The 26,380-nt window shown below is 42.0% G+C and overlaps 1 protein-coding gene and 1 long non-coding RNA gene across 2 annotated transcripts; one reads left to right on the top strand and one right to left on the bottom strand.

Moving 5' to 3' along the window:
* Window positions 1-596: 596 nt before the first annotated feature.
* On the bottom strand, window positions 597-26,380 carry cp (ceruloplasmin). Its single transcript, NM_131802.1, is given in 20 exon segments — window positions 597-693; window positions 2,417-2,579; window positions 4,023-4,162; window positions 4,986-5,205; window positions 5,738-5,844; window positions 5,920-6,048; window positions 6,154-6,293; window positions 7,750-7,957; window positions 8,512-8,724; window positions 8,819-8,969; window positions 9,122-9,336; window positions 11,950-11,994; window positions 13,845-13,985; window positions 14,618-14,757; window positions 16,308-16,473; window positions 16,549-16,803; window positions 19,280-19,453; window positions 21,503-21,715; window positions 23,611-23,855; window positions 26,198-26,380. Coding segments are annotated over 20 exon segments (3,264 nt in total). The 5' UTR covers window positions 26,356-26,380; the 3' UTR covers window positions 597-652.
* LOC141380266 (uncharacterized) lies at window positions 19,019-21,598 on the top strand. Its single transcript, XR_012397977.1, has 2 exons — window positions 19,019-20,866; window positions 20,914-21,598. It is a non-coding gene; the product is annotated as an uncharacterized lncRNA (long non-coding RNA).

The raw sequence follows: 26,380 nt of genomic DNA, 5'->3' as shown, positions 1-26,380 counted from the left end.
TCAGCGGTTCAGGCTGGTGGTGGTGGTGTAATGGTGTGGGGGAGATTTTCTTTGGGTCCATTATTACCAATTGAGCATCAACGCCACAGCCTACCTGAGTATTGCTGCTGACCATGTCCATCCCTTTATGAGCACAGTGTCTCCATCTTCTGATGGCTACTTCCAGCAGGAGAACACATGTGAATCATCTCAGACTGATGAACATGACAATGCGTTCACTGTGCTCAAATGGCCTCCACAGTCACCAGGTAAGTTATGAATTTGGCAATTAAAGAGTTAAAATCCTGTGCTTTTCTAAACGATTTAGTAGTTTTGATCAGAATTGAGGTTGATAAACAGATTAATAGAAAACAATATTGATCTGATGCATTTATACAGCAGTTTAATTCAGTGGATGCTTTCAACTCAAACATAACAAATAGACAGTAAATGTGAACAGTGCACATGGGTTCAAACTTATTAAAAGGCTTTCAATTTCTCTAAACTGATGCATAAACATAATATTTTTAAGACCAAGGCTGCACATCTCACTGGGTGACTTTATAAGGACAATTCCTCATTATGTTGATCAACAGTACACACAGACAGGAATCTCGTTGTGCTCTTTTGCAGTGTTTATTTAAGAAATTCATGGACAGGCACTGTCAGATTTTTACCCACTCCCGAATATGCCCAGGAAGCCCCTCTTTCGCCCTAAACAGAGACAGAGAAAGAAGAAAACTCAATAGTTCAGTTTGTGTAGCTGGTAATATACTCAGTTTAATAGATGAAGTGTGATCTTTACATAACAGGGCATTAAAACTTTCAGTCGCTCTATTTAGAGACAATTCTAACCAAATACCAGATGACTGACACTTTCAGCTCAATAAACTCTTAATTTGCTGCTGATTAATGTTTATTAATCTGAGAAACTTGATCTGGCACGTTATTAATCATTAAGCTGGCGCACCGCACTGCCTTTATTTGCTGATATTGTTATTATTGTGGCGATGCAGTGGCGCAGTAGGTAGTGCTGTCGCCTCATAGCAAGAAGGTCGCTGGTTCGAGTCTCGCCTAGGTCAGGTGGAGTTTGCATGTGCTCTTTAGTTCGCAATCGCCTCTTCCCCCCACACTCTACCCGCCTGGCTCTTCAGTTCATAATCGCACCCCGCCCCCCTTCCACTCGATATTCAGTTCACGATCTCCTTTCACCCCCTACCCCCCTGTCCCGCTCTGGAGTTGGCGATAACTTCTTCACCCTCCCCCCACACTCTACCTGCCCGGCTCTTCAGTTCGTAATCATATTCCCCCCACTCGATCTTCAGTTCAAGATCGCCTCTAAACCAAACCCCCCCCCATCACCCGCTCTTTAGTTCGCGATTGTCTCTTCTCCCCCCCACTCTACTCATCCGGCTCTTCAGTTCACAATCGTCTTTGCCCCCTAACCCCAACCCCCCACTCTGTCTTAAATTCGCAATGGCCTCTAACCACTCAACCCCCCATCACCCTTCCCCCGCTCTTTAGTTCGCAATCGGCTCCTCCCCCCACTCTAGTCACCCGGATCTTCTTGAAATCATACTCACCCCCAACCCCCCTCCCCCCACTGCTCTTCAGATCTCGATTGCCTCTTCCTCCCCACACTACCCGCCCAGCTTTTCAGTTCGCAATCGTATTCACCCCACCCCCCACTCGATCTTCAGTTCGTGATCGCCCCTCATCCCCAACCCCCCCCTCTCCCGCTCTTTAGTTCACGATCACCTCTTCCCCCACAGTCTACCCGCCTGGCTCTTCAGTTTGTAATCGTATTCGCTCCCCCACCCCCCACTCGATCTTCAGTTCACGATTGCCTCTCATCCCCAACCCTCGCTCTACCGCGCTTTAGTTCACAATTGGCTCTTCCCCCCCCACTCTCCCCGCCCGGCTCTTCAGTTTGTAATCGTTTTCGCTCCCCCACCCCATCTTCAGTTCACGATCGCCTCTCACCCCCAACCCCTCCTCTCCCACTCTTTAGTTCGCAACCCCCGAACCCCCCCCCCCCCCCCCCAACCCTCTCCCCGCCCGGCTCTTCAGTTCATGATCGTCTCTGCCCCTGACCCCCCCGCACCCCACTCGCTCTAATTCGCAATTGCCTCTGTTATATAAATATCCTACTCACTTATGCGCATACGTTTTTTATTCGCATTTTCAAAATTGATGCGCATCTTGGCGCGTATATCAATAATTTTTTTATGCGCATATCTAAAAATAGGTGCGCAGAAACACAGCCATTGAAAAAACAACAGAAAGGCAGTGCATTTAGGTGGAAACCTCTGTGTGAACGGCCCCTAAGCAGCTGCCATTAGAAAACCGTTCAAATAAGGCGCCTCTCATCAAAAAAAAAAAAAGCACTGGGTGTGTGAGCAACGCCTGAGCTCAATATCAGGACAGCTAAACTCACCGTCTTTCTCCAGCACAGTGTATGTGGTCTCCATTCCGGCCTGGATGTGGTCGGTCACATGACAGTGCAGTAGCCATGTGCCAGAATACAGCGGACGCATGGTCACCGTCTGAAACGTCCCGGGGACCAAATCAAACACGTCTGCTCTGTGTGTCCCGCTGACCTGCGGGCAAAAAGACAACCGTCATCACACTGATAACACACACATACAGCTGAAGTCTGGATCATTCGCCCTCCTGAATATTTTTTCCCTAATATCTAATCATAATAGTTTGCTCTGTAGACAATCCAGAACTAATATAGCTGAAGGGGGCTACTAATATTGACCTTAAAATGGCTTTAAAACAATTAAAAACTGCTTTTATTCTAGCCCAAATAAAACAAGTAAGACTTTCTCCATAAGAAACAAGATTACAGGAAATACTGTGAAAAATTCCTGAATCTGTTCAGCGCCATTTCAACAGTTCACACTTAGCTCACGATTTATACATAGGTTGTTTGGCGTGCTGTCCCAGGAGAGAGCCCTGAACACAAGGGATCCTCGAGCCCAGGGCTCCCCCCTTTCGCAGGGCGAGGGTTGATTGAGCTCAGGTCGATCTCAAACTCCCCCGCTGCTGAGGCTAAACCGAACTTCCTGAGAGTAAGACATTATAAAAAGGCTTATTTTATCTATAATATAGAGCACATTTGGATGGTGGAGGGAAACCGGGGAACCCCGGGTCCACGCCGACACGGAGAACATGCAAACTCCACACAGAAATACCAGATGGCCCAGCTTGGACCCAACGCCATTGGTATTATTGCTGTGAGGCAACAGTGCTAGTCACTGGGCCACCGTGCCGCCCATTCTGGATAAAGGAGGAAGAAGGGGATGAGGGGGGTTCCTTCCAGATGAAGATAGTTGCAGAAAGGAAATGAGGATATATATAGTGACTTGGGATCCTTTGATCGGAGGATCATGATTAGCTACTCATTAATGATTTTGGCAGCCCTTCTGCTCGCTCTGGATAAACACAGTTCCTACTATCCAAAAAGTGTACTCATCCAGAGCGAGCAGAAGGGCTGCCAAAATCACTCCGGACCCCTCACACCCAGCACACTGCCTCACCTTCTGGTCGACGCTACAGTGCACTGCGCACCAGAACAGCCCCACACAGAAACAGTTTCTTCCCTCAGGCAATCCAGCTCATGAACACTTGACAATAATAATCGTGGAACCAACATCACTACTTGCCACAAACTTTATATACACTTATATAACAACACACTTTACATGCCAATTTGCACATAACAGCTGCACATATAACATGTTTATAGTAATATAGCTCTACATACACTTGTCTATTTGTATATTTGCAGTCACTATTTACTGCCTTTTTTATATATTTATTATCTGTTTATTGTCCTGTCTGTGTAATTCTGGTGTCTGTCACTAAAACAAATTCCTTGTATGTGCGAACATACCTGGCAATAAAGCTCTTTCTGATTCTTATTCTAATGTGGAGCAGCTGGGTCAATCATGAGCACGTGCTCCTCTCGAAATTAGTTTAGAATTAAACATCACCTATAAATGATTGAACTTTTGGGAAAAGGGGTGATGGTTTACCTTATAGTCGAAGCTGTGGCCGTGGAAGTGTGCTGTGTGTATGTCCACCTCATTTCCCAGTCCCATCAGATACCAGTACACTTTATCTCCAACCTTCATGTTCAGGCCTTTCAGGTTGCCGAAGACTAAACCATTGATTCCTGTGACGAACCAAGGAAGAAACTTCAGTAGCCAGTACACATCAGGTCCATCTCAGACAACATTTGACGGTGTCGTGAAGTGAAGTGTTTTTGTATTCGATGTTTGACTTAATCTCAACTGAAACCTGAACTAGGACTCTTTAATCATGTTATATTAATATTCTCTAAATGTTATTGGAACATTCCATTCACATTACAATAATGTATAAAGAGCGTTTTTCCATTAACGTTACATTCATTCATTCATTCATTTTCTTGTCGGCTTAATCCCTTCATCAATCCGGGGTCGCCCCAGTGGAATGAACCGCCAACTTATCCAGCATGTTTATACACAGCGAATGCCCTTCCAGCCGCAACCCATCCCTGGGAAACATCCACACACACACACACACACACTCATACACTACGGACAATTTAGCCTACCCAATTCACCTGAACCGCATGTGTTTGGACTGTGGGGGAAACCGGAGCACCCGGAGGAAACCCACACGAACGCAGGTAGAAAATGCAAACTCCACACAGAAACGCAAACCGAGCCTAGGCTCGAACCAGCGACCTTCTTGCTGTGAGGCGACAACACTACCTACTGCGCCACTACTTCGCTCATTACATTAAACATTATTTTAATAACGTTACATGCTAAAATTCACACAGCTTATCAGGACTGTTACAGATTGTTCTCTGTCGTTAGCTGGGTCACTATATTGCACTATATTGTCCTGCTTAAATCGGTTTATGGAAAGTTCTGGAATTAGAGAACAACTGAAATTCATCAAAAACCATGGAGAAATGAGCTTCGCAACCCAGAGCACATTGAACCCACCATGCATCTTGTTGCTTTCGATGAACTGCTGGTCCTCCGTCAGTGCTTTGGGAGGGTTTTTAACGTGAGTTTTGATGTTCTCCTCCAGATACCAGGATTCATTCTCATCAAAGACCATGAAGAGCAGAGCGAACTCCTCGACCTCCTTCTTCAGCCCCAGTGTACGAGCCAAACTCTTCTTACAGATGACCAGCGGCCCGACCAAGCCACTGTACATGTCCTGCACCAGAGGAAAAATCCACACTGTCACAAAACCAACGACATTCTTCAGCACCTTGGGTTGGTTATTAGTTATTAAAGTGAGAGAGTAAGTATCAAACATGTTGTGTTCTTCCTGAGAATATTTCCATAGTGAAAAAATCTTGATGCTTCTGTGGGTCTCGTCTATCAAATCTGAGCTTTATCTTGTATTCTCTATTGTATTCAGGTCAGGTGATTGGCTAGGCCATTCTACAGCTTGATTTTCTTTCTCTGAAAGCATCTGAGACTCTCCTCGGCTGTGTTTTGGCTCATTGTCTTGCTGAAATGGGTTCATCTTCATCCTCCTGCTAATGTAGATGTTGGACTGAAGCAGCTGAGGAAGGGCAGAGCATTGCTGAAGAACTGCTGAGAGATTTCAGCTGCTGTCTGGGCTTTCCATGCCTCTCTACACCTTCCTTTCTTCATGTGTTCAATACTTTTTCCCTGCATCTTTTTATTACACTGATCCGACTCCATAAGATGCCAACTTGTTTGACTGGTAAGAAGGGTACCTTGATAACGTCTACAGTGGAGTAATACGCTCCAACACTGCACTCCTCCTGCTCCTCGGTCGGTCCAGAGTTCTTCGGCAGGTACCAGGTGTAGGTCTGGGTTTCACCTTGAAGAGAAACACATTCCTTAGGACTTATATGAACTTTGGTTTGTTTAATAAACAGTTAGTCTTGTCCTTTACCTGGACGTGTCAGGGCAACTTGAGGACTGTCAGTTTTGACCCCATGGGCGTGTATGGAGTACGGTCTCCTAGCCATGTTCTTGAACACAATCTTCACTTTTTCACCTACTTTACCATGGATCATGGGTCCTGAAATGAGAAACACCGCGGCTGAGCATATTTTGGAGGTTTGCAAAGGTTGACACCAAACCGTGAGTCAACCATCAATACACAGAATGCTCTGTGGATATCTACCCATTATTCCCAAGTGCTCCATATCGGCGGTCCTCTCCTTGAGTTTGGTGAAGGTTTCGTCTGTGTACTCTTTGTAAAGCACCTTCTTATATTTGGAGCCAATAAATTTTCCTTCTTTCTTGAGGAACTCGTTGCCTGGGCTGAATTGATCAAAACATATTCAGTTTAGATAAAAGCGTACCGAACCGTACCATACCACTCAGTGGAAAGGGGCCATAACTGTCTCAGCTCTAGTTCAGCTATGACCAACCTGAGCCAACTAATAATTCAAGATGGTTATTATTGGACTTCTGGCTAAATAATACTAATCATGTTAATATTCCAAACCAATAAACTTGAAACTTTAAGTCTCAAAGATGGGAAACTGCAAGGGAAAACAAGGTTGCTGTTGGAAGAGGTGTTAGAGAGGGCAGCAGGGGGCGCTCAACCTGGGGTCTGTGTGAGTCTTAATACCGCAGTATAGTGAAGAGGACGCTTTACTGTCAGTGAGTGTCTTTTGGATGAGATGTTAAACCCAGGATCCTGACTCTCTGTGCTCATTAAAAATCCCATGACACTTCTTGTATAGAGTAGGGTTTGAACCCCGGTGTCCTTGCCAAAGATGGACCGATGGTCAAAAATCATCCCCTTCATGATACATCTGAAGTCTCATTCATATCATACACTCTTAACCTAACTAAATGATATTACTAGAGGATTGGTTGAAAATTTGTCCTGCCGTGCAAAGTCAAAATGCAGAAACTGTCTGTTTGGACGAAAATTAGCTTTGGAATATATTTGAGGTATTCAGGACCTCCTTTATCACATGGATTGTATCTTAAGGCAGAAAACAAGAATAAACAAGGCCAATATGAGTCAAATAAAGCAGCCCTAAACTAGAGATCTGCGCGGGACTAAATTTTGAATCCCGCTCCCGCCAGATTTTAGACCGAACCCGACCGCTCCCGCTTATATTAAGCACTTGTTGTCCCGCTGCCCAACCCGCCCCGTTTTCTACCCGCCGCGCCCGATCCCGGGGGGAGAACAAAACCGAAAATCACCCAGCTATACAGTCCAGACAGCCTATAACAAGCTGTCTGTATAAACACGCACACACACACAGCACCAAGCACACACACAGACAAAGCTCGCTCTCTCTCTCTCTCTCTCTCTCTCTCTCTCTCTCAAACACAGCATCGCGCTATTTCATTTACACACATACATACGCGTGCTCGCTCGGGAGTCGTGAGCGATATTGCTAGACAGCCCGCTCCCGTCCCAAATTAAACCCGTTACCGACCGCTCACGCGATTTATTCGGAAATTTATACCCGCGCCGCAGAAACCTGGTCGGGTGCTCAACCGGACCTCTAATGCAGACCTCTACCCTAAACATTAAAACTAAACAGCCCTAGTAGTTTTGGGTTAAGTCAACTAAGGTTGTTTGAGCAACAGGTTTCCATGCAGTGGTCTAGTAAAAACCATTAGGGGTACCTGTTATAGACACTTGCTGTGTCAATGAAGCTAAACATCACTGACGTTCTTCAATATCTCTAACAGGATTTATAATAGTGCTTCAGATAGGATATGTGAGTTCTGGTACAGGAGGTTTGAATACCTTTCTTTCAGACCATTGTGCATTTTGTCCTCCCATGTGCGGGTGGGTGAATAGTCCCAGTCCATCTCAACTGCAGCGATGTAATACTTCTTCTGGTGTAGCATCGTCTCAGACTGACGGTTCCAGAAGCGGCACTTCTCCACGGTGTAGTTGGCCCTCATGCCTCCATGATAATGATCCGTAGTTTTACAGTTGACCTCAAACTGCCCTGTAGACGCCAGATTATCATCAGAGTAGTACGTGCAATGCTTTGACATTCATCTGAGATGCAAGATTTGTCTTGTTTGAAACAATAAATTGAATAAAGTTTAGTGAACCTGTATACTTTTATGAACTGCTTTTTAGGAAGTCAACATTACGCCCCATTCACACAGGGCGTCAGCGTCAACGCTTCCCATTCACATTGAATGGGTGACGTAAGGCGTCGCCGAACTACACTATGGATCCGTCGGCTCTGCTTCAGAGGCGTTCCTTGCTGCATAAGTTGGGACTTGCACATTTTTTCAAGTGCCAACGGAAGCGTCAGCCAATCAGATTGCTGTATGCAAATACACCAGCTTAGACAGTGGCCTATTACTGACTAATTTCGTTGGCTGACGCTGCTATGACGATTGCGTCAGCCCCAACTTCAGACATGCCCTCTGTCAAGCGTTGACGCTGAAGCCCCGTGTGAATGGGCAGTTAGACTCCACCAGATAGATTTGTATGGAGAAAAGTAACTCAAAATAATTTCTTCTGTGTTGAACAGAGGAAAACATGTACCCATGCTGTCGGGCTCCATGATGACGGTGTGAGAGATATGAGGAAACACATTGATGGTGTCCCTACGGGTTTCTTTGTAGAGGAACCTGTTGCCTTCAAAGTAAAGTCCGTGGATGTCTGTCTCAGATCCTAGTCCGGACAGATGCCAAGACACCTTATCACCTTTACACATGTTCAAGCCTTTAAGATTTCCATACATGTATCCATTGAGCGCTGTGAATGAAGAGCACATATTGTTTGAGTAAAAAGGCAGTACATTTGGTTTCTGTACTACAGAAATGTATTATTGAGCAGTGTTTATTCTCACAGTGCATTTTATTGGACTCCTGAAAGTCTGCATCCTCTTTATTCACAGATTTGGGCTGCTTTGCATATCTGTTGATGTTGTCATCCAAATACCAGCTTAGGTTTTCATCGAAAACAGTTGCGAGAAGGTGAAATTCTTTGTCCACGTTTTTCTGGGATTGGATATAAATGTTACGCAATGCTGTTTAGTAATATAGCCAGGGCCATGTGGAGTCTCAGAAATCCCAATGTGCAAAGTGCTATTAACTACCGAATAATATGATCAAAATATTTAACAATTCTGAAAGGCGTCCACTCCTCTCACCTGCTTGCCCGATTTGAGAGTTTTTGGCTTGCAGATCAGAAGAGGTCCAACCAGCCCTGAGTTGGTGTCCCGAATGGGATCCACCGCTGAGTAGTACAAGTAGGTGAGGCAGTCAGGGTCTTTTTCCGTGGGTCCTCCATCTTTTGGGACCACCCACTCATATTTGTAGGTGGTGTCGGGACGAACCATTGCGGCAGGAAGGGGCTCAATCACTCCTGAAGGAGATGGAGATCATACAGTATTGACTTTCCAGCACTTATTGATGATCTTCTTAAGCAATATCAAGAGAGGGACATGATCTTATCCATTAGGAATCGGCATAGGAACTCTATACCAAGACTGAATTCCCCCAATCCCAATTCTACCTCCTAGACCAGGGATGGGCAAACTCGGTCCTGGAGGGCCGGTGTCCTGCACAGTTTGGCTCCAACACTAATCAAACACACCTGAACAAGCTGATCAGTGTCTTTAAGATCACTAGAAATCTACAAGCAGGTGTGTTTGATTAGAGTTGGAACAAAACTCTGCAGGGACACCGGCCCTCGAGGATCAAGTTTGCCCATCCCTGTCCTAGACCCTGAAGAGTTAGGGGGCTCTCAGTTCTTTTTACCAGATTGCTATTCAACAAACTATTATTTGGGAGCACATTGAAAAAGAGGCGTATGTGAAATGTACACAAAGGTCCAACAAATGTAACAAATGGGCAATAATAAGCATTTTTACTATTAAGTCGCATAGAAGTGTTGGTGGTTCACACTCATGCTCTCCTTAGGGGATTATTTCCACACTCTTTCACGCTCGGTTTCAATAGCTTCGTTTCCATCCACCTATTTTGAAGCACATTTTGGAATATTGCATAAGAATCCCTGGATGGAAACACCAAGATGCACACATTTTGAAAATGAGCTAAAACAAAATTATGTGCACGACTTGAATAAACTTTTTATCTGATAATAAAAAATGTGCAGTAGCTACGATGGAAACGTATTTACCGAATAAATTTCAGCATATGCATCAGTAATGTGAAGTGATTTTGCTCCAACAGATCATGTGATAATAAAAGTGGCAGAAGGTATGTTTGGGTGGACGATGAGATGTGCATGTCACTCTGTTAAAATATTACTGAGACCCCTCTCTGAGTCTCTGGGCATCATCGTAGGACACCCGATTAACCTGCCTACTCTGTTTCTCTGTCATCCCACTGTTTCCTTACCATCCCTTTCATCATTACAATAAAGTCTAGCTCAAAGTGTGGCGTAGTCCATGCTGGTAAAATGTTATGTACAAGAAAGAACCAAGATAGCAAAGAATTCCGGCCCAGATTTGGCTTTAATCTGGCGCAGCAGGCATTCATCTGGCACTGGCATACAGCATGTGGGCCAGGCATGGCCCTGGTTTGGCAGAGGTGGCACTGTCTTTAAGGCGGCACACAGTACTTGGGCCAGATGTAAATAGTAGTATTTGACTCAGATGTTAATAATTGATATGGGGACCATGTGAGTTTGGCCTATCTTGACCCACATTTAAAATATATTTTTATTATTTACAAATAAAGAAAAAAAACAAACAATCAGGTCGCTTTAAGAAAAGCACGCCCATGGCACACCTAAAGCGCAGTGATTCATGGGTTTATTAATTGCAGTGGTGACACATCAACATATCTGGCCCAGTTCGGGCTCAGTTATGGGTTATTAACTTGGCTGAAACTTGGCCCAGATATGATCCATGTTTGGCTCTTGTCTGGAAGCCAGACTTGGTCCAGACATGTACCGTTATTCACTGCGGCATGTGGGCCAAGCAAAAGCTGACTGTGTGGGGCAGATCTGGGCCAGAGAAATTTTGCTATGTGGGAAGTGATGACAATCCTTAAAGGAAAACGCCAGCAGATCTTCCAAGAAGTGTGAGCAGAGATGATGTAGCGCCTCCAAAAGCAAGATGGCATGACTCAAAGAATATCCAAGTCTGTCCTCATAATCTGCAGGCAAGCTGAAGTATTTCAAGGCATTTTTTGGCCAACGGCAGGGAAACATCTCGGCAGTAGGGGCTGGTTCATTGTCTTCATAACCTTCAATTAAAATAGTTTGGTCTCCTTAAATAGAACTTTCTTTTTAAGCTGACACTACAAAAATGGTTTCTAGCCATCATTTCTTGCAAATGTTACAAAAACAACTAAAACTAAAACAAAACCAAATATCAACATCATTTGACGTCATTATTGGACACCAAAATAACATTTTGATGTCCAAAATAGACGCTGGTTAGAGATAAAATTTTGATAACCTGATATCCCAACCTAAGTCTAACCTAATATTAACGTCTTATGACGTTGCGCGCCTGCTGGGTTTGAACTGGCAACAATGAGATCAGAACCAGAGACCAGTTCAGTTGATTGAATGTTTCTCTCAGTTTAAGCTGCACTGAAATAAATGAATCATTGGATTTACTAAATTTTTTTTTAAGGTAAAATGTTGGAAACTATTTGTTTGGGGCTGAATTTAAACAAACATATAAAGCTAAACATTTCTATATTGAATTTGTGTGTTTAAATTCAGCCCCGATGAATAGTTTGCACCAATTTAGCAAAAACAATGTGTTTTTCAGTGTGGTCATGCAATCACTAATCCTTTAGATTCCAGATCGATCAGCAAGGGAACTTTTGGACTTTTGGAAATTTTTCAGTGGTTTGCTGGAGTCCAGCCAGGGCTGCAAAATACACTTTGCCCGATGATCACTAACCTTGATTTTAGACAACATATTAGATGAGTTAGACAATCTGAACCCATCAAACTTTCCAGATCTTTCTGTTTATCAGTGAGATTGGTTCTTACTTGGTTGTTTCTTGAGTTCTCGGAGCTTCTTGTCAGTATATGACTCTGCAGAAAAGAAAAGAAGATAATAACACTGTGTCCAAGTCTCTCATAAATTGCATACATTTTTAAAATACAACCCCACATCAGAAAGAGTTGTGATTGTATGGAAAACGCAAATAAAATAGACAGTAGTGATTTCTAAATTTACTTTGACTTGTATTTCATTGCAGACAATACATCAAACATTATTAAATGTGTTTCTCGTGATTTATATTGTTCAACACATTTAAAAAAAGTCTGAGCAGTAAAGCATTTACCACTTTATAATGTTTCCATTCCTTTTCACAACACTTGTGGAATGAAGACTTCAAGTGATGAAGTGTTTCAGGTGTCATTTTGTCTCTGGGCAATAGTACAGGGTCTTCATTGTCGCATTTTACGCCTTAAAATGCGCATCAGATTCTCTATTGGGGACAGGTCGGGACTGCATGCAGGCCAGTCAAAAGATTTTTATTTGCGTTTTACATATTGTCACAACATTTTCTGGATGCAGACCTGGTGCAGTGCAATCTGAGCTGCATGCAATGCTGTTTGATGCATTTACTCAACCCCACTCCTAACTCTACCCTTCACAGTGGCATCGCTAGCTCCATTAAGTGCATTGCATCACTGAGATATGCAGTCTCGGCTTGCATCATCAGGGCTGCATCCAGATACTACTGACTTCCTTTGAAGACTTCAAGTAATGAAGTGTTTCAGGTGTCATTTCGTCTGTGGGGAATAGTACAGGGTTTTCGTTGTCGCATTTTAAGCCTTAAAATGCGCATCAGATTCTCTATTGGTGACAGGTCAGGACTGCATGCAGGCCAGTCAAAGGATTTTTATTTGCGTTTTACATGTTGCTGCAACATTTTCTGGATGCAGACGTGGTGCAGTGCAATCTGAGCTGCATGCAATGCTGTTTGATGCATTTACTGAAGCCCACTCCTAACTCGACCCTTCACAGTGGCGTCGCTAGCTCCATTGAGTGCATTGCATCACTGAGATATGCAGTCTCGGCTTGCATCATCAAGGCTGCATCCAGATACTACTGACTTCCTCTGAAGACACCAAGTGATGAAGTGTTTCAGGTGTCATTTTGTCTCTGGGGAATAGTACAGGGTCTTCGTTGTCGCATTTTACGCCTTAAAATGCGCATCAGATTCTCTATTGGTGACAGGTCAGGACTGCATGCAGGCCAGTCAAAGGATTTTTATTTGCGTTTTACATATTGTCACAACATTTTCTGGATGCAGACCTGGTGCAGTGCAATCTGAGCTGCATGCAATGCTGTTTGATGCATTTACTCAACCCCACTCCTAACTCTACCCTTCACAGTGGTGTCGCTAGCTCCATTAAATGCATTGCATCACTGAGATATGCAGTCTCGGCTTGCATCATCAGGGCTGCATCCAGATACTACTGACTTCCTCTGAAGACACCAAGTGATGAAGTGTTTCAGGTGTCATTTTGTCTCTGGGCAATAGTACAGGGTCTTCATTGTCGCATTTTACGCCTTAAAATGCGCATCAGATTCTCTGTTGGGGACAGGTCGGGACTGCATGCAGGCCAGTCAAAAGATTTTTTTTTGCGTTTTACATGTTGCTGCAACATTTTCTGGATGCAGACGTGGTGCAGTGCAATCTGAGCTGCATGCAATGTTGTTTGAAGCATTTACTGAAGCCCACTCCTAACTTGACCCTTCACAGTGGCGTCGCTAGCTCCATTAAATGCATTGCATCACTGAGATATGCAGTCTCGGCTTGCATCATCAAGGCTGCATCCAGATACTACTGACTTCCTCTGAAGACACCAAGTGATGAAGTGTTTCAGGTGTCATGTTGTCCCGTTCACTATTAAAGTTCTTTCTTTACCTTCCAGAACATTGTGGTAGAGCGTTCCATCCATGTCTATGTTGTACTGCACTCCGTGTGGCTGAATACTGAAGGGTCTGCTTGCTTTGTTTCTAAACGTTACTTTAATCGTGTCCTCTTCCTCGGCTCTAATGACGGGACCTAGAATACAAACCAAAGACTTTCAATAATATTAGTGCAATTAAAAGTCTGAGAGAAATTAAGGACTATGTATTTAACAGTGTTGTTCGGCAATTCTCACATTACTTGCTCATGATGTAGGAGGAACAATAGCTAAGTTTCCATCCACCTATTTTTTTAAGGGGGAATCTCCTCATCCACCACCATGTGCAGCATCCACCTGGATGACACGACAGCAGCCATATTGCACCATTGCATTGGTTGGTGGAGAGGAGACAGAGTCATGAAGCCCATTATGATATGGGGATGGTGGCCATGATGGACAGAGGCCAGACGGCAGATTTGGCCAGGATGCCAGGGTTACACCCCTACTCTATTTTGAAGTACATCCATGGGATTTTTAAAGACCACAGTGTCTCATCTGAAAGACGGCGCTCGCTGAGCAGTATAGAGTCCCCATCAATATACTGGGGCATTAGGACCCATACAAGCCTCTCTAACACCACTTCTGGCAGCAACCTAGCTTTCCCATGTGGTCTCCCATCTAGGTACTAGGCTCTGCTTAGCTTCAGCGGGCGACCACGTGAGAGTTGCAGAGAGCTAGCTGCAACCATTGTAGCTAACATACAGTGACTAATGTTAAAATACATTACCTAGAATTCCCAGGTGCTGCTCTTCCGGCGTCTTCTCTTTGCGTTTGGTGAATGTGTCATCAGTGTATTCCACATACTGAACCTTCTTGTATTTTCCCCCGATCCGGTCATTGCGGTTATCAAAGAAAGTGTCAGACACACTGTGGAAATTCGCACACACAAATTCAAGCACCAAAATGACTTTCCCTTATATTTCACGATTCCTCTCATAAAGGAATGCTGCTTATTATGGAAATCAGCTCATTTCACAGCTCTCCTAGAGTTAAACAGATGAGTTTTACTATTGTTGAATACATTCAACTAGGGCTGGGTGATATGCCTAAAGTGCAATCCTAAACAGTTATTTTCCATATGGAACAATAACAATATATATATATTTGATATCAGTCGTTAATACTTCCAGATTTAAAAGAGAATCCCAACAATGACTGAAGCCATAAGAATGAGAGAGTTCATCAAGTAGCTCAACCAATTTTTGGTGCTACAAATTCGGTACATCTCTGATATCAACACTTCTAGATTCCCATTGCTGCACATTGCTAGTCTTCAGTGTGACTGGCTCTTATGGCCCATTTCCACTAAGTGCACTTCGTACCATACCACTTTTTTGGCACCCTTTCGAAAGGGTACCAAACACGAGAAAGGGTACCTAAAGGCAGAGCTAGACGCGCAGCTGAATGCTATTGGTTTACAGAGATACGTCTTTCGCTTACGCAACAAGCCAGAATTCAAAAACAAAAGAGCCGCCATGTTTAAAATACACAGCCGAGAGATCTTTTACAGCGTAAAAATATATACACATATAATATGGTCGACCAGGGCTCAAACAAACCTTGTCGTTGTCTTGATGAATATATTGATATATTTACTCTGTAAAAGATCTCTCGGCTGTGTATTTTAAACATGGCGGCTCTTTTGTTTTTAATCTGGCTTGTTGCGTAAGAGAATGACGCATCTCTGTAAACCAATCAGCGTTCAGCTGCGCATAGCTCCACCTTTCTGTGTTTGGTAACCTTTAGAAAGTGTGCCAGAAAAGTGGTACAGTACGGTTCGGTACGACTCCTTAGTTAGGCAACCATACTGTGTATTATCTTTGCGCCAGCTTTAGTTGAGGTACGGCAGCAAAGTCCCTTGATTATTACGCCATAATAGCTGCTAGCCATATCAGCAAGAAGATAGTAACTTTTACATTTTTGTCTGTATAAGTGCAGAATGTAAATACCAAAAAGACAAGCTTTAAAATAGGCTTACCCCCCATTCACACGGGGCTTCAGCTTCAACGCTTGACAGAGGGCGTGTCTGAAGTTGGGGCTGACGCAATCGTCATAGCAGCGTCAGCCAATGAAATTCAGTCAGCAGTAGGCCACTGTCTAGCTGGTGTATTTGCATATAGCGATCTGATTGGCTGACGCTTCAATCGGCGCTTGAAAAGCTGAGCTAGTCCCGACTTCTGCAGCAAGCAACGCCTCTGAAGTGGCACCGACGAATCCACAATGCAGTTCGTCAATGCCTGACGTCACCCATTCAAAGTGAATAGGAAGCGTTGACGCTGACGTCCCATGTGAATGGGGCGTTATAGTCTATCCCAGTTCAATGACCTAGGCTAGGCCCAGAGATCGGCTGAATGGATTCAAAACTCAACAGCCTAACTGCAGGTGAGCTGTATTATTTCGAATGTTAATATTCTTACATGTCATCAACGAGTTTCTTCATCGTGTACTGGTTTATCTCTGTCGGCCCATAATCCCAAATGATTTCTTCAGCGGCAATGTAATACTGTCTCACTTCCCCGAATGGTCTGGGTTTATGCACGTTCGGGAAGCACTTCTTAATCTCAAAAAATGCTTGCATGCCGGCTACAAGTAGGGAGAGATGTATTTATTGCAATCATAACAAAGCAGAACATACACTCAGATCTGGCCTGACGGTACCTTCCAGATGATCATTGACTTGACAGCTGAGGAGCCACTGGCCGGGATTGTCCGCCACCATCTCTACATTGACAAAAGTAGCTGGAAAGAGGCTGACGGTGTCGACATGCTGCCGCTTGTCAGTCAGGATCTGTCCGTGGAAGAAAGCTGAATGGATGTCCACCTCGTTCCCCATGCCAAACAGGTGCCAGTGGATCTTATTGCCTATGCACATGCTGAGGTCCGGCAGGTTGCCGTAGACATACCCGTTGATTGCTAAAATACATTCGACAAAGAAGTTGAAACTTGTGCATTCATAAGCTGCCTTTCCACTGCACACGACATTCAGACACAACTGACGGAATAGCAGAATAACCACTATGTTTATTTACCACCGAGGCCGACAATGAAGGAGAAAACTAGTTGGTTTGGCATGCCTATATAACAGTATGCAGTATATTACTCTTGTTTTAATGCTGCGTTCACACCAAACTTGGAATGGGCGTCAAGCGCGAGTGATTTACATGTTAAGTCAAAGCAAACGCGCGAATAGACATCCTGCATCACAATACGCACAAATGGCGCAGCGCGAATGATGCGAATTGCTCGAATGGTGCGGTGCGAATGGCACGGGGCGAATTGAGTGTTTTGCGAGTTTGACGCGCTTAACGAGGGCCGCGTTAACCAATCAGGAGCTTGCTCTTGTGGGGGCGTGATTGTGACGTATCGCCTGTTGTCAACAAGTCATCAAACTGGGCTTGGCCCAGTCAGAAGCACCGCTGAAAGTCTCCGTCATCCAGGTTCAGTTTCTGAAGGAGTTTACAAGCTCACAGGGCTGGATGCACCTCTAAAAGGATGTAGTGGACTCAGACAGGACCCTAAACGTAGCGACGCTGTTTTTCAGTCTTCATAAAGCACATTAACACAGTTATTTTCTTCATAAAATCCATGTTAGCCATTTAGCTATGAAGCTAGAGTCATTGGGCAGACAGAAGCCCTGCCCATCACGCGTCTGTTTTGAAGTGGATTTGACACGCGATTGAAGCGGATTTGACGCTGAATGAAGCGAGTAAACTCAAATGTTTACGCGGCAAATTACACGCGAATAGCGCGATTTATCTGTGCGTTCCGCGTCTGGTCTGAACACAGCATTACTATTCCACTACGAATGCATCTTATGTTAGCGTATCGAGTCGAAATATAGTATCGAGTCAGAGATCAACCAAGATGAAACGTGCATTCAGCAGCCACCAGAGGTCAGTGATTTTATAAATAATAAATGTAAATGTTTTTGCAACAAAAACCCAGTGATCTTCTTCATAAGGTGTGTTATATATATTAAGGGTGTAACAATGCGCGTATTCTAATCGAACCGTTCGGTACGAGACTTTCGGTTCGGTACGCATTACAAACCGAAGAAATCAGGCTAATATCTAAAAGGATAAGAGAGACTAAGTGTACAAAATATTATGTTTTCAGAGCAACAACACTCAACAAGGCATCCCAAATGACGTGACTGCCTTCCCTGCCCACCTCCAAACATTACTCCAGTCAGGCAAACGCCCTAGCTCGCAGTATGGCTATAACGTTAATGTAATCCTCCTATTACCAACAGCGGGTCTGGCGTTTGGGAACACTTTTTGGTAGATTTATAACTGTGGATATGAGACAGGGCTCGAAATTCAGACCGTTTTGGTCACAAATGCGCTCGAAATTTTATCAATGAGATGTCAAAATATATTTAGGAGTGCACAAAACTGATGTCGTGCGACCAGTTTTCACAGCAAAATGTTCACCACGTGCGTAGAATTAGGAGGCATTCATGCATTAAGCATCTTTGCACCTGAAAACACAGAACGCAGCGCTCAGGAATGGTCGACATGTCAACTTGCAGTAAACAAAGCCAGCAATGCTTGCCCCGCCTTCAAGCTCTTTTTATTGGCCCACTGCGCTAGAACTGAACGCGAAAGGATTGGTTAATATCAGCTGTCAATCACTCAGTTCCGATGACAGGGAGCTACAGCAGCGAAAACATAAAGGTCTGGAAACGACAGAATGAAAACAACACTGACAGATTTAGTTTTAGAAACTACCTAAAGTTACAGATAATGACACATCTGATCAGTGATCATGTGGTTAATGTCAGTCCAGCATTTACACTTTTCCAAGAGTGGATAAAAGACTTCCAGTGTTTAAAGTCAGAGACTCTCGGATTCCCACAAATGAGTGATAATCTCCCAGAAATCCCTTCTCACCCCTTCCCACCGCATCTCTTCTCAAGAGCAAAGAGCAACACTGGAACAATTCTAATCCCTGTTTTTGAACAATTGAATAGATACACAGGTGTGAAAGCACTCTTAGAGTCATCTTCATCCTCCTGCTAATGTAGATGTTGGACTGAAGCAGCTGATATTCATTTACACCGAGTGTTGCTAAAGAACTACTGAGACATTTCAGCTGCTGTCTGGGCTTTCCATGCCTCTCTACACCTTCCTTTCTTCATGTGTTTAGTACTTTATCCCCGTGTCATTTCATGTTATTTCACAGATCGTCATTTGTAAACTAATTAGATTTGTTTTTTTTTGCATATATGGATTCCTTTGGTTGTTACCAACATCCGGGAAACATTTCACGTCACCAGCACCTTTAGAGATATGTTTCCTGAGAGAAATGGTGTCGTGTTCAATACTTATTTCCCACTGTGTAACAGTTAAAGTGAGGTATCATGTCATGGCATTGTCGCTGAACTCACAGTGCATTTTATTGCTTTCCTGGAAGGCTTCGTCATCCTTGTTGACTTTGGCAGGCGCTGAGCAGTAGGTCTTGATATTTTCATCAAGGTACCAGCTGAGGTTCTCGTCAGATACCGTAAACATCAGTGTGTACAGATAGTCTCCTGTCTTATCACCATGGACGTCTAGAGAGCCTGAGAATTACACAAAGAAATCTGTCATTAGTTATGGCCTCAGGATCAGGATTTGAAGCTCTAATTTCACACCAGACCTGAAGATCGGCTGAACTGATCCAACCAAAGAAATTAAATACTACGGCATCAATAGTTAGCAGTTTTCTTTAGCATTTTTTATTTTGTGTCCATCAAAATAAAGAAATTCAGACATTTTTGGAACAATTGAAGGGCGAGTAAATGATGACAGAGTTTTCGGTTTTGGCTGAAATGTCCGTTTAAATATTCAGTTTATTTATGCGTCACTTTAAGTATAATCAGAGTTTAGGTGGTCTTGCTTTTTAAACAGTTATGTGTCACTCTTGAAAATGAGTGATGTGTATTAACTGAATATCACTACAAATATGGAGCCAGATTAGTCTCAAAATTAATACATTTTCAAAAATCAAACTTATAAATGCACATTTACAAAATCCAATTTGTAAAATATATACAAACACAATATATTTATGAACTGTGTTTTGAATCTACGAATTGGATTTGTGTATTTACTAATTGGGTTTGCATATTTACGAATTGTGGTCTGAATTACAAATTGGGTTTGTTCATTTATTCATTTTCTTTTCGGCTTAGTTTCTTTTTTAATCCGGGGTCGCTACAGCGGAATGAACCGGCAACTTATCCAGCTTGTGTTTACGCAGCGGATGCTCTTCCAGCCACAACCCATCTCTAGGAAACATCCACACCCACTCATTCACATTTATACACATTGGTCAATTTAGCCTACCCAATTCACCTGTATCACATGTCTTTGGCCTGTGGGGGAAACCGGAGCACCCGAAGGAAACCCACGCGAACGCAGGGAGAACATGCAAACTCCACACAGAAATGCCAACCGACCCAGCCAAGGCTCAAACCAGCGACCTTCTTGCTGTGAGGCAACAGCACTACCTACTGTGCCTATTGGGTTTGTGTATTTACAAATTTGATTTAAATTTACGAATTGGATTTGCACATTTACGAATTAGATTTACATATTTAAGAATTGTGTTTTAAATTACGAATTGGATTTATAATTTAAGAATTACGTTTTGAATTAGAAATTGGATTTGTGTATTTATAAATTGTGTTTTGAATTACAAATTTGACGTGTATTTTTGAATTCTATTTGCATTTTAATAAATTGCGTTTGGGCGACGCAGTGGCGCAGTAGGTAGTGCTGTGGCCTTACAGCAAGAAGCTCGCTGGTTCGAGCCTCGGCTGGCTCAGTTGCCGTTTCTGTGTGGAGTTTGCATGTTCTCCCTGCGTTCGCGTGGGTTTCCTCCAGGTGCTCAGGTTTCCCCCACAGTTTAAAGATATGCGGTACAGGTGCACTGGGTAGGCTAAATTGTCCGTAGCGTATGAGTGTGAATCAGTGTGGATGTGTGGAGATGGGTTGCGGTTGGCGGTTATTCCGATGTGGTGACCCCGGATTAATAAAGGGACTAAGCCAAAAAAGAAAATGAATGAATGAAATTGCGTTTTGAATTTACGAATTAGATTTGTGTATTTATGAATTGGATTTTGAATTTACGAATTGGATTTGCATATTTAAGAATTCTGTTTTGAATTTACAAGCTGAATTTGCATATTCACTAATTGGATTTGTGCATTTACGAATTGTGCTTTGAATGTATTAATTGGATTTGCATTTTTACAATTAGATTTACATATTTAACGATTTAAAGTTTTGAATTACGAATTGGATTTGCTTATTTAAAAATTGTGTTTTGTATTCCCGAACTAGATTTGTATAATTAAGATTTGTGTTTTGAATTTACAAATTGGATTTGTGTATTACGAATTGTCTTGAATTTATGAATTGCATTTGTGTATTTACAAATTTAATTTTGTATATGTGAATTGTGTATGAACTATATTTTGTACATTTCTCAGACTATTCTGGCTCCACACTACACACTACAGAGCGATTCACTCACCCTTTGGCCGATAATGCTTTGTATCTATACATTTGAAAGCAAAGTGCATTTTTTGCCTGTATTTCTAACGTGTCCATACATTTATTTGTACCTTTTTTGCAAACAATGAGGGGTCCGATGAGACCTGAGGCGATGTCTTTGGGGGCGTTTACGTGAGAATGATATATTCTGGTCAGGCAGTTGGTGTCGTCTTTGCCAGGAGCATGAGAAGCTGGTAAAGTCCAGATATAGGTGAAAGTCGTCCCGGGAGCCACTGAATCATCATGTTTCTCCACCTTTTCTGATGAATCAGGATACAGCGCTCCTGCAGAGACAATCCATATTCATTGTTAAAAGAACAGTTCATCCTATTAAAAATAAATGTACTCAGTGTTTGCTAGGGCTGCATTATATTGGAATAAACTGACAGTGAAATATTTTGATATACAGCAGCGTGAAAAAGTCTTTGCCCCCTTACTGACTGTCACAATTTAATGTTTCAAATCATCAAACTAATGTAAATATTGGTGAAAAATAACACAATATGCATTTTTTAAGTGAAGGTTTTTATCATTAATGGAAAACAAAATCCAAAACTATATAGCCCTGTGTGAGAAAATGTTTGCCCTTTCTCTGCATCCCCCAACATAATTTAACTTCTGTTCAATTTCCCTCTCCACACCCAGGCCTGATTATTATCCCACCTGCTTGCAATCAAGGCATCGCTTATATAGGACCTGCCTGACAAAGTGATGTAGACCAAATAACCCTTAAAAGCTAGACATCATGCTGGGATCCAGAATTATTCAAGATCAAATGAGAAAGAAAATTGAGGTCTTCCAGTCTGGAATAGTTTATGAAGCCATTTCTAAACTTTAGGACTTCAGTGACCCTGCTGAAAAATCCAGCTAAAACCAGACTAGACTGGAGCTTTGTCCAGCTTAAACCAGGTTGGTCAAGCTGGTGGTTTAGATGGTTTAAGCTGGTCACTTTCCAGTCTGACAGGCTAAGACCAGGCTGGAAATGGCTGAAAACAAGCCTGGAAATGGCCAAAACCCCTCTAAAACCAGCCTGGTCGACCAGCTAAAACCAGCCAACCAGCCTAGGCTGGTTTAAGCTGGATTTTTCAGCAGGGGAACCACAGCGAAAGCCATTATATATAAAAATTACTGACCAAAATTACCGTATCTGTGTCTGTTACCGTATCTGTGTCTGTTTGTATTTGCGTCTGTTCTTAGCGCAGATTTTGGAATTGTACCCTCATAAATTTACGAGTATGCTCTGTTTTCCTTTACATTTTTATAATTACAGATTTATGAATTTTATTTACGCATGAAATATTTATGACAGTGATTTTATTCCAAATTATTATGCGGTCTCTGTCGCCATCTTGCGGATGGACAACGTCAAGTCTTTGCTCTGCTCAGTATGATAAAGGCTGCTGACGCGCTGTCTCTCAGAATTTATAAATATTTTAAAAAGGCACTATCTTTATAAATAAACTGCATAGTTGCAATTTAAACAACTATATTCTCGGTTAAAAAGCCTCCAGAGTACATTATGTTGACTGTATGTCAAACTGTAGTGAGTTTATTGATCTGCTGTCACTCTGTGTGGCGGAGTAATACAGAAGGGTGAGGAGGCTGTATGAGTGCTGATATTGCAGAATATCGCACGACTATGTAGCCCTTATACAGTCAGAGTTATTCACCCTCCTGTGCATTTTTTTTGGTTGTTGTCTTTTTAAAATATTTCCCAAAAGATATTTAACAGAGCAAATAAATGTTCACAGTATTTCCTATATTTTTTCTTCTGGAGAAAGTCTCATTTATTTTTTTCGGCTAGAAAAAAAAAGCAGTTTTTAATAGTTGTAAAGTCACTTTAAGTTCAATATTATTATTACCCTAATAAGCAATATTAGTTTTGGATTGTCTCCAGAACAAACCACTGTTATACAATGGCTTGCCTAATTGACCTAACTTTACCCTAATTACCCTAGTTAAGCCTTTAAATCTCACTTTAAGCAGTATAGAAGTGTCTTGAAGAATATCCAGTCTATCTACTGTCATCATGACAAAGAAATCAGTTATTAGAAATGAGTCGAATGAATGGATCTCTCCGTCAAACAAATCCAGGAGGGCGAATAACTCTGCCTTCACCCTGTGGATATTAATGCGCCGTTTTTAAGCAAGACACGTGACTTCAGATTTGCAGCTTCACCTTCATTGGTCTTGTTGTAGCTCAGGCCGTGTGCGTGGAGGGAGTAAGCTCTCCTCGCCATGTTTTTCAGGTGCACAATAACCGTGTCGTCCTCCTCCGCAGAGATGAGGGGTCCGAGGTATCCCAGCCATTTGGGTTTGTCTATCTCCTGCCTGTAGGTGGCGTCGGTGTATTGATGGTAAACCGCCTTTTTGTAGACCCGGCCGATCCGCTGCTCTCCCCGCTCCAGAAACACCCGCGCGGCTCTGGGAAACAAAAAGGGATACAGCTGCGGAAACTCACGTCAATATAGCATCATCTTTGCGACACTGCACCAATTATTAATGTTTTTACATTACTGTGAATGATGTTGTTTGGGGTATGGGTTGGGGTAGAGGTTTGATAAAATACAGTTAATGCGTAATTTAATAAATAATATAAATGATTCATTAACTTCCGGGTGCAGCTGTATCACTTCTAGCTCATAGTTAAATAAATACATTTTAATAGGTAATTAAAATATATATGAATATTGCTCGGTATAATTACGGTTTTTATATTACTGTGAGGGTTTGGTTTGGATTAGGGTTGTGGTAGGGTAGACGTTTAATAATTACTATATAACTGCCAGCTGCAGCTGTATCTCTTTTAGTTTCTAATTAATAAAATGCAACTTATTGGGTGATTTTTATGAATAATATGAACTAATGCTCGGCATAATACTGTTTTTACATTGCTGTGAGGGTTAGGGGTTGACGTTTATAAAATACAGTTTAATGGATAGAATTTAATAAATATGGTATATTTACTGTGTTTACATTGCTGTGAGGGTTAGGGGTAGACGTTTATAAAATACAACAATAGGTAGAATTTAATAAATAATATGAATAATGCTCGGTATAATTACTGTGTTTACATTGCTGTGAGGGTGGGGTAGGGGTAGATTATATACAATCATTGATGAGTAGTAGTTATTTTGACTGCAGCTGTATCCCCTCTAACAACAAACACCATCCTCACAGATCAATACCTCACAGACAATCTCAACATTTAGTACATTAATAATGACCACAGTATAAATATTTTGGTTTAAGGACAATGGTAATCTGGATGTTTGTTAGCATACTAGTTTGATGTTTGCTGCTTGCAGAGGTGTTACGAGCATCATTTACTGCTTGTTTAACTATTGGCAAAAATATATAACTACAATAATCAGTTGGGGCGGCACAGTGACTCTGTGGTTAGCACTGTTAACTTAAAATTGTAAAGCGACTTGCTGCGCAGCTTTTCTTTTAACACAAGTACTGTATTGACTCGATTTAAGTTCAGTCAACTCAAAAAAGCTGTGCAGCAAGTTGCCTTACAACTTTAAGTTGAGTCTACTTTTTACAGTAAATGAACCACTTTAATTTTGCAATTAACTTTTTTCCATTGTTTATTGTCAAGTTGCCTTACAGTTTTACATTAGTCAACTTTTTAGATGTTATTTTACAGTAGATGAAATTTATTTCTGCAATCTTATTTTTTCATTATTTATTCATATTTGATGACATTAGTTAATAAAACAAAGTTGTTCAATATAAAAAATAAAAGTTGATTTAATGTCACATTTATTTTATATGGTAATTTTATAAGTAATGAGTTTTAATGTATAAGTAATTATTTTATTACTAGTGTTAACAAATTCGAATAAAATACTGAAAAAAGTAGACAACTGAAAGTTGTAAGGCAACTTTAACTTGAGTCGACTCAACTTAAATCAAGTCAATACAGTACCTGGGTTAAAAGTTGCGTTGACTCAAAAAAGTTGTGCACAACTTTATTTTAGCAATTTTAATTTGATAATTTTTTCCATTATTTATATTTGTTAACATCAATTAATAATGTTGTTCATTACTCTCTATTAAAAAAATAAAAAGTATACTCAATGTAAAATTGTAAGATAACTCAACTTTTAACCCAAATAATGTAACTGACGCAATTTAAGTTAAGTCAACTCATAACAACATTTTTTTAAAGTTGAATCTACTTTTAGTTTTTATAAAGAGTGTTGAACATTCATTCTTTCATTTTCCTCCGCCTTAGTTCCTTTATTTATCAGGGATCACCACAGCGGAATGAACCACTAACTATTCCAGCATATGTTTTACGCAGCATATGCCCTTCCCACTGCAACCCAGTACTGGGAAACACCCATACACACACATACTCATACACTACGGCCAATTTAGTTTATTAATTCCACCTATAGCACATGTATTTGGACTGTGGGGGAAACCAGAGCACCTGGAGGAAACCCAAGTGTGGAGAACATGCAAACTCTACACAGAAATGACAACTGACCCAGCCAGGACTCGAACTAGCGACCTTCTTGCTGTGAGACCAAAGTGCTAACCGCTGATTATTATTAACTAATGTTAACAAATTTAAAAAGAAATTAATTAAATTGACTCAACTACAGTACCTGGGTTTAAAGTTGAGTCAAATCAAGCAAGTTGACTCACGATTTTAAGTTGAGTCTACTATTTTTTTTACAGTGCATGAGTTAATTCTTGCATATGAACACTCCTAACTCATGTGCATTCCTTTCAGAAGTGTTTATACTCACTCATCTTGCTGCACGGTTTTGTTCTGAATCAGGTTTTTACCGCTGGGAGCATAATCCCATTGAATCTCCTTAATGGCAAAGAAATATTCCCTTGTGATTGAGGACGCAATTCCAGCGCAACACAAAACCCCGAGCAGTGCAAACTGAAGCCCCTTCATGTCGGACCACTGGGATTCAGCTATC

The sequence above is a fragment of the Danio rerio genome, chromosome 22 (genome assembly GCF_049306965.1).
Source record: "Danio rerio strain Tuebingen ecotype United States chromosome 22, GRCz12tu, whole genome shotgun sequence".
In the NCBI taxonomy this organism is placed as follows: Eukaryota; Metazoa; Chordata; class Actinopteri; order Cypriniformes; family Danionidae; genus Danio; species Danio rerio.
Note: the sequence above shows the minus strand (reverse complement) of the source record. Positions and strands in the feature narration are given on the sequence as shown.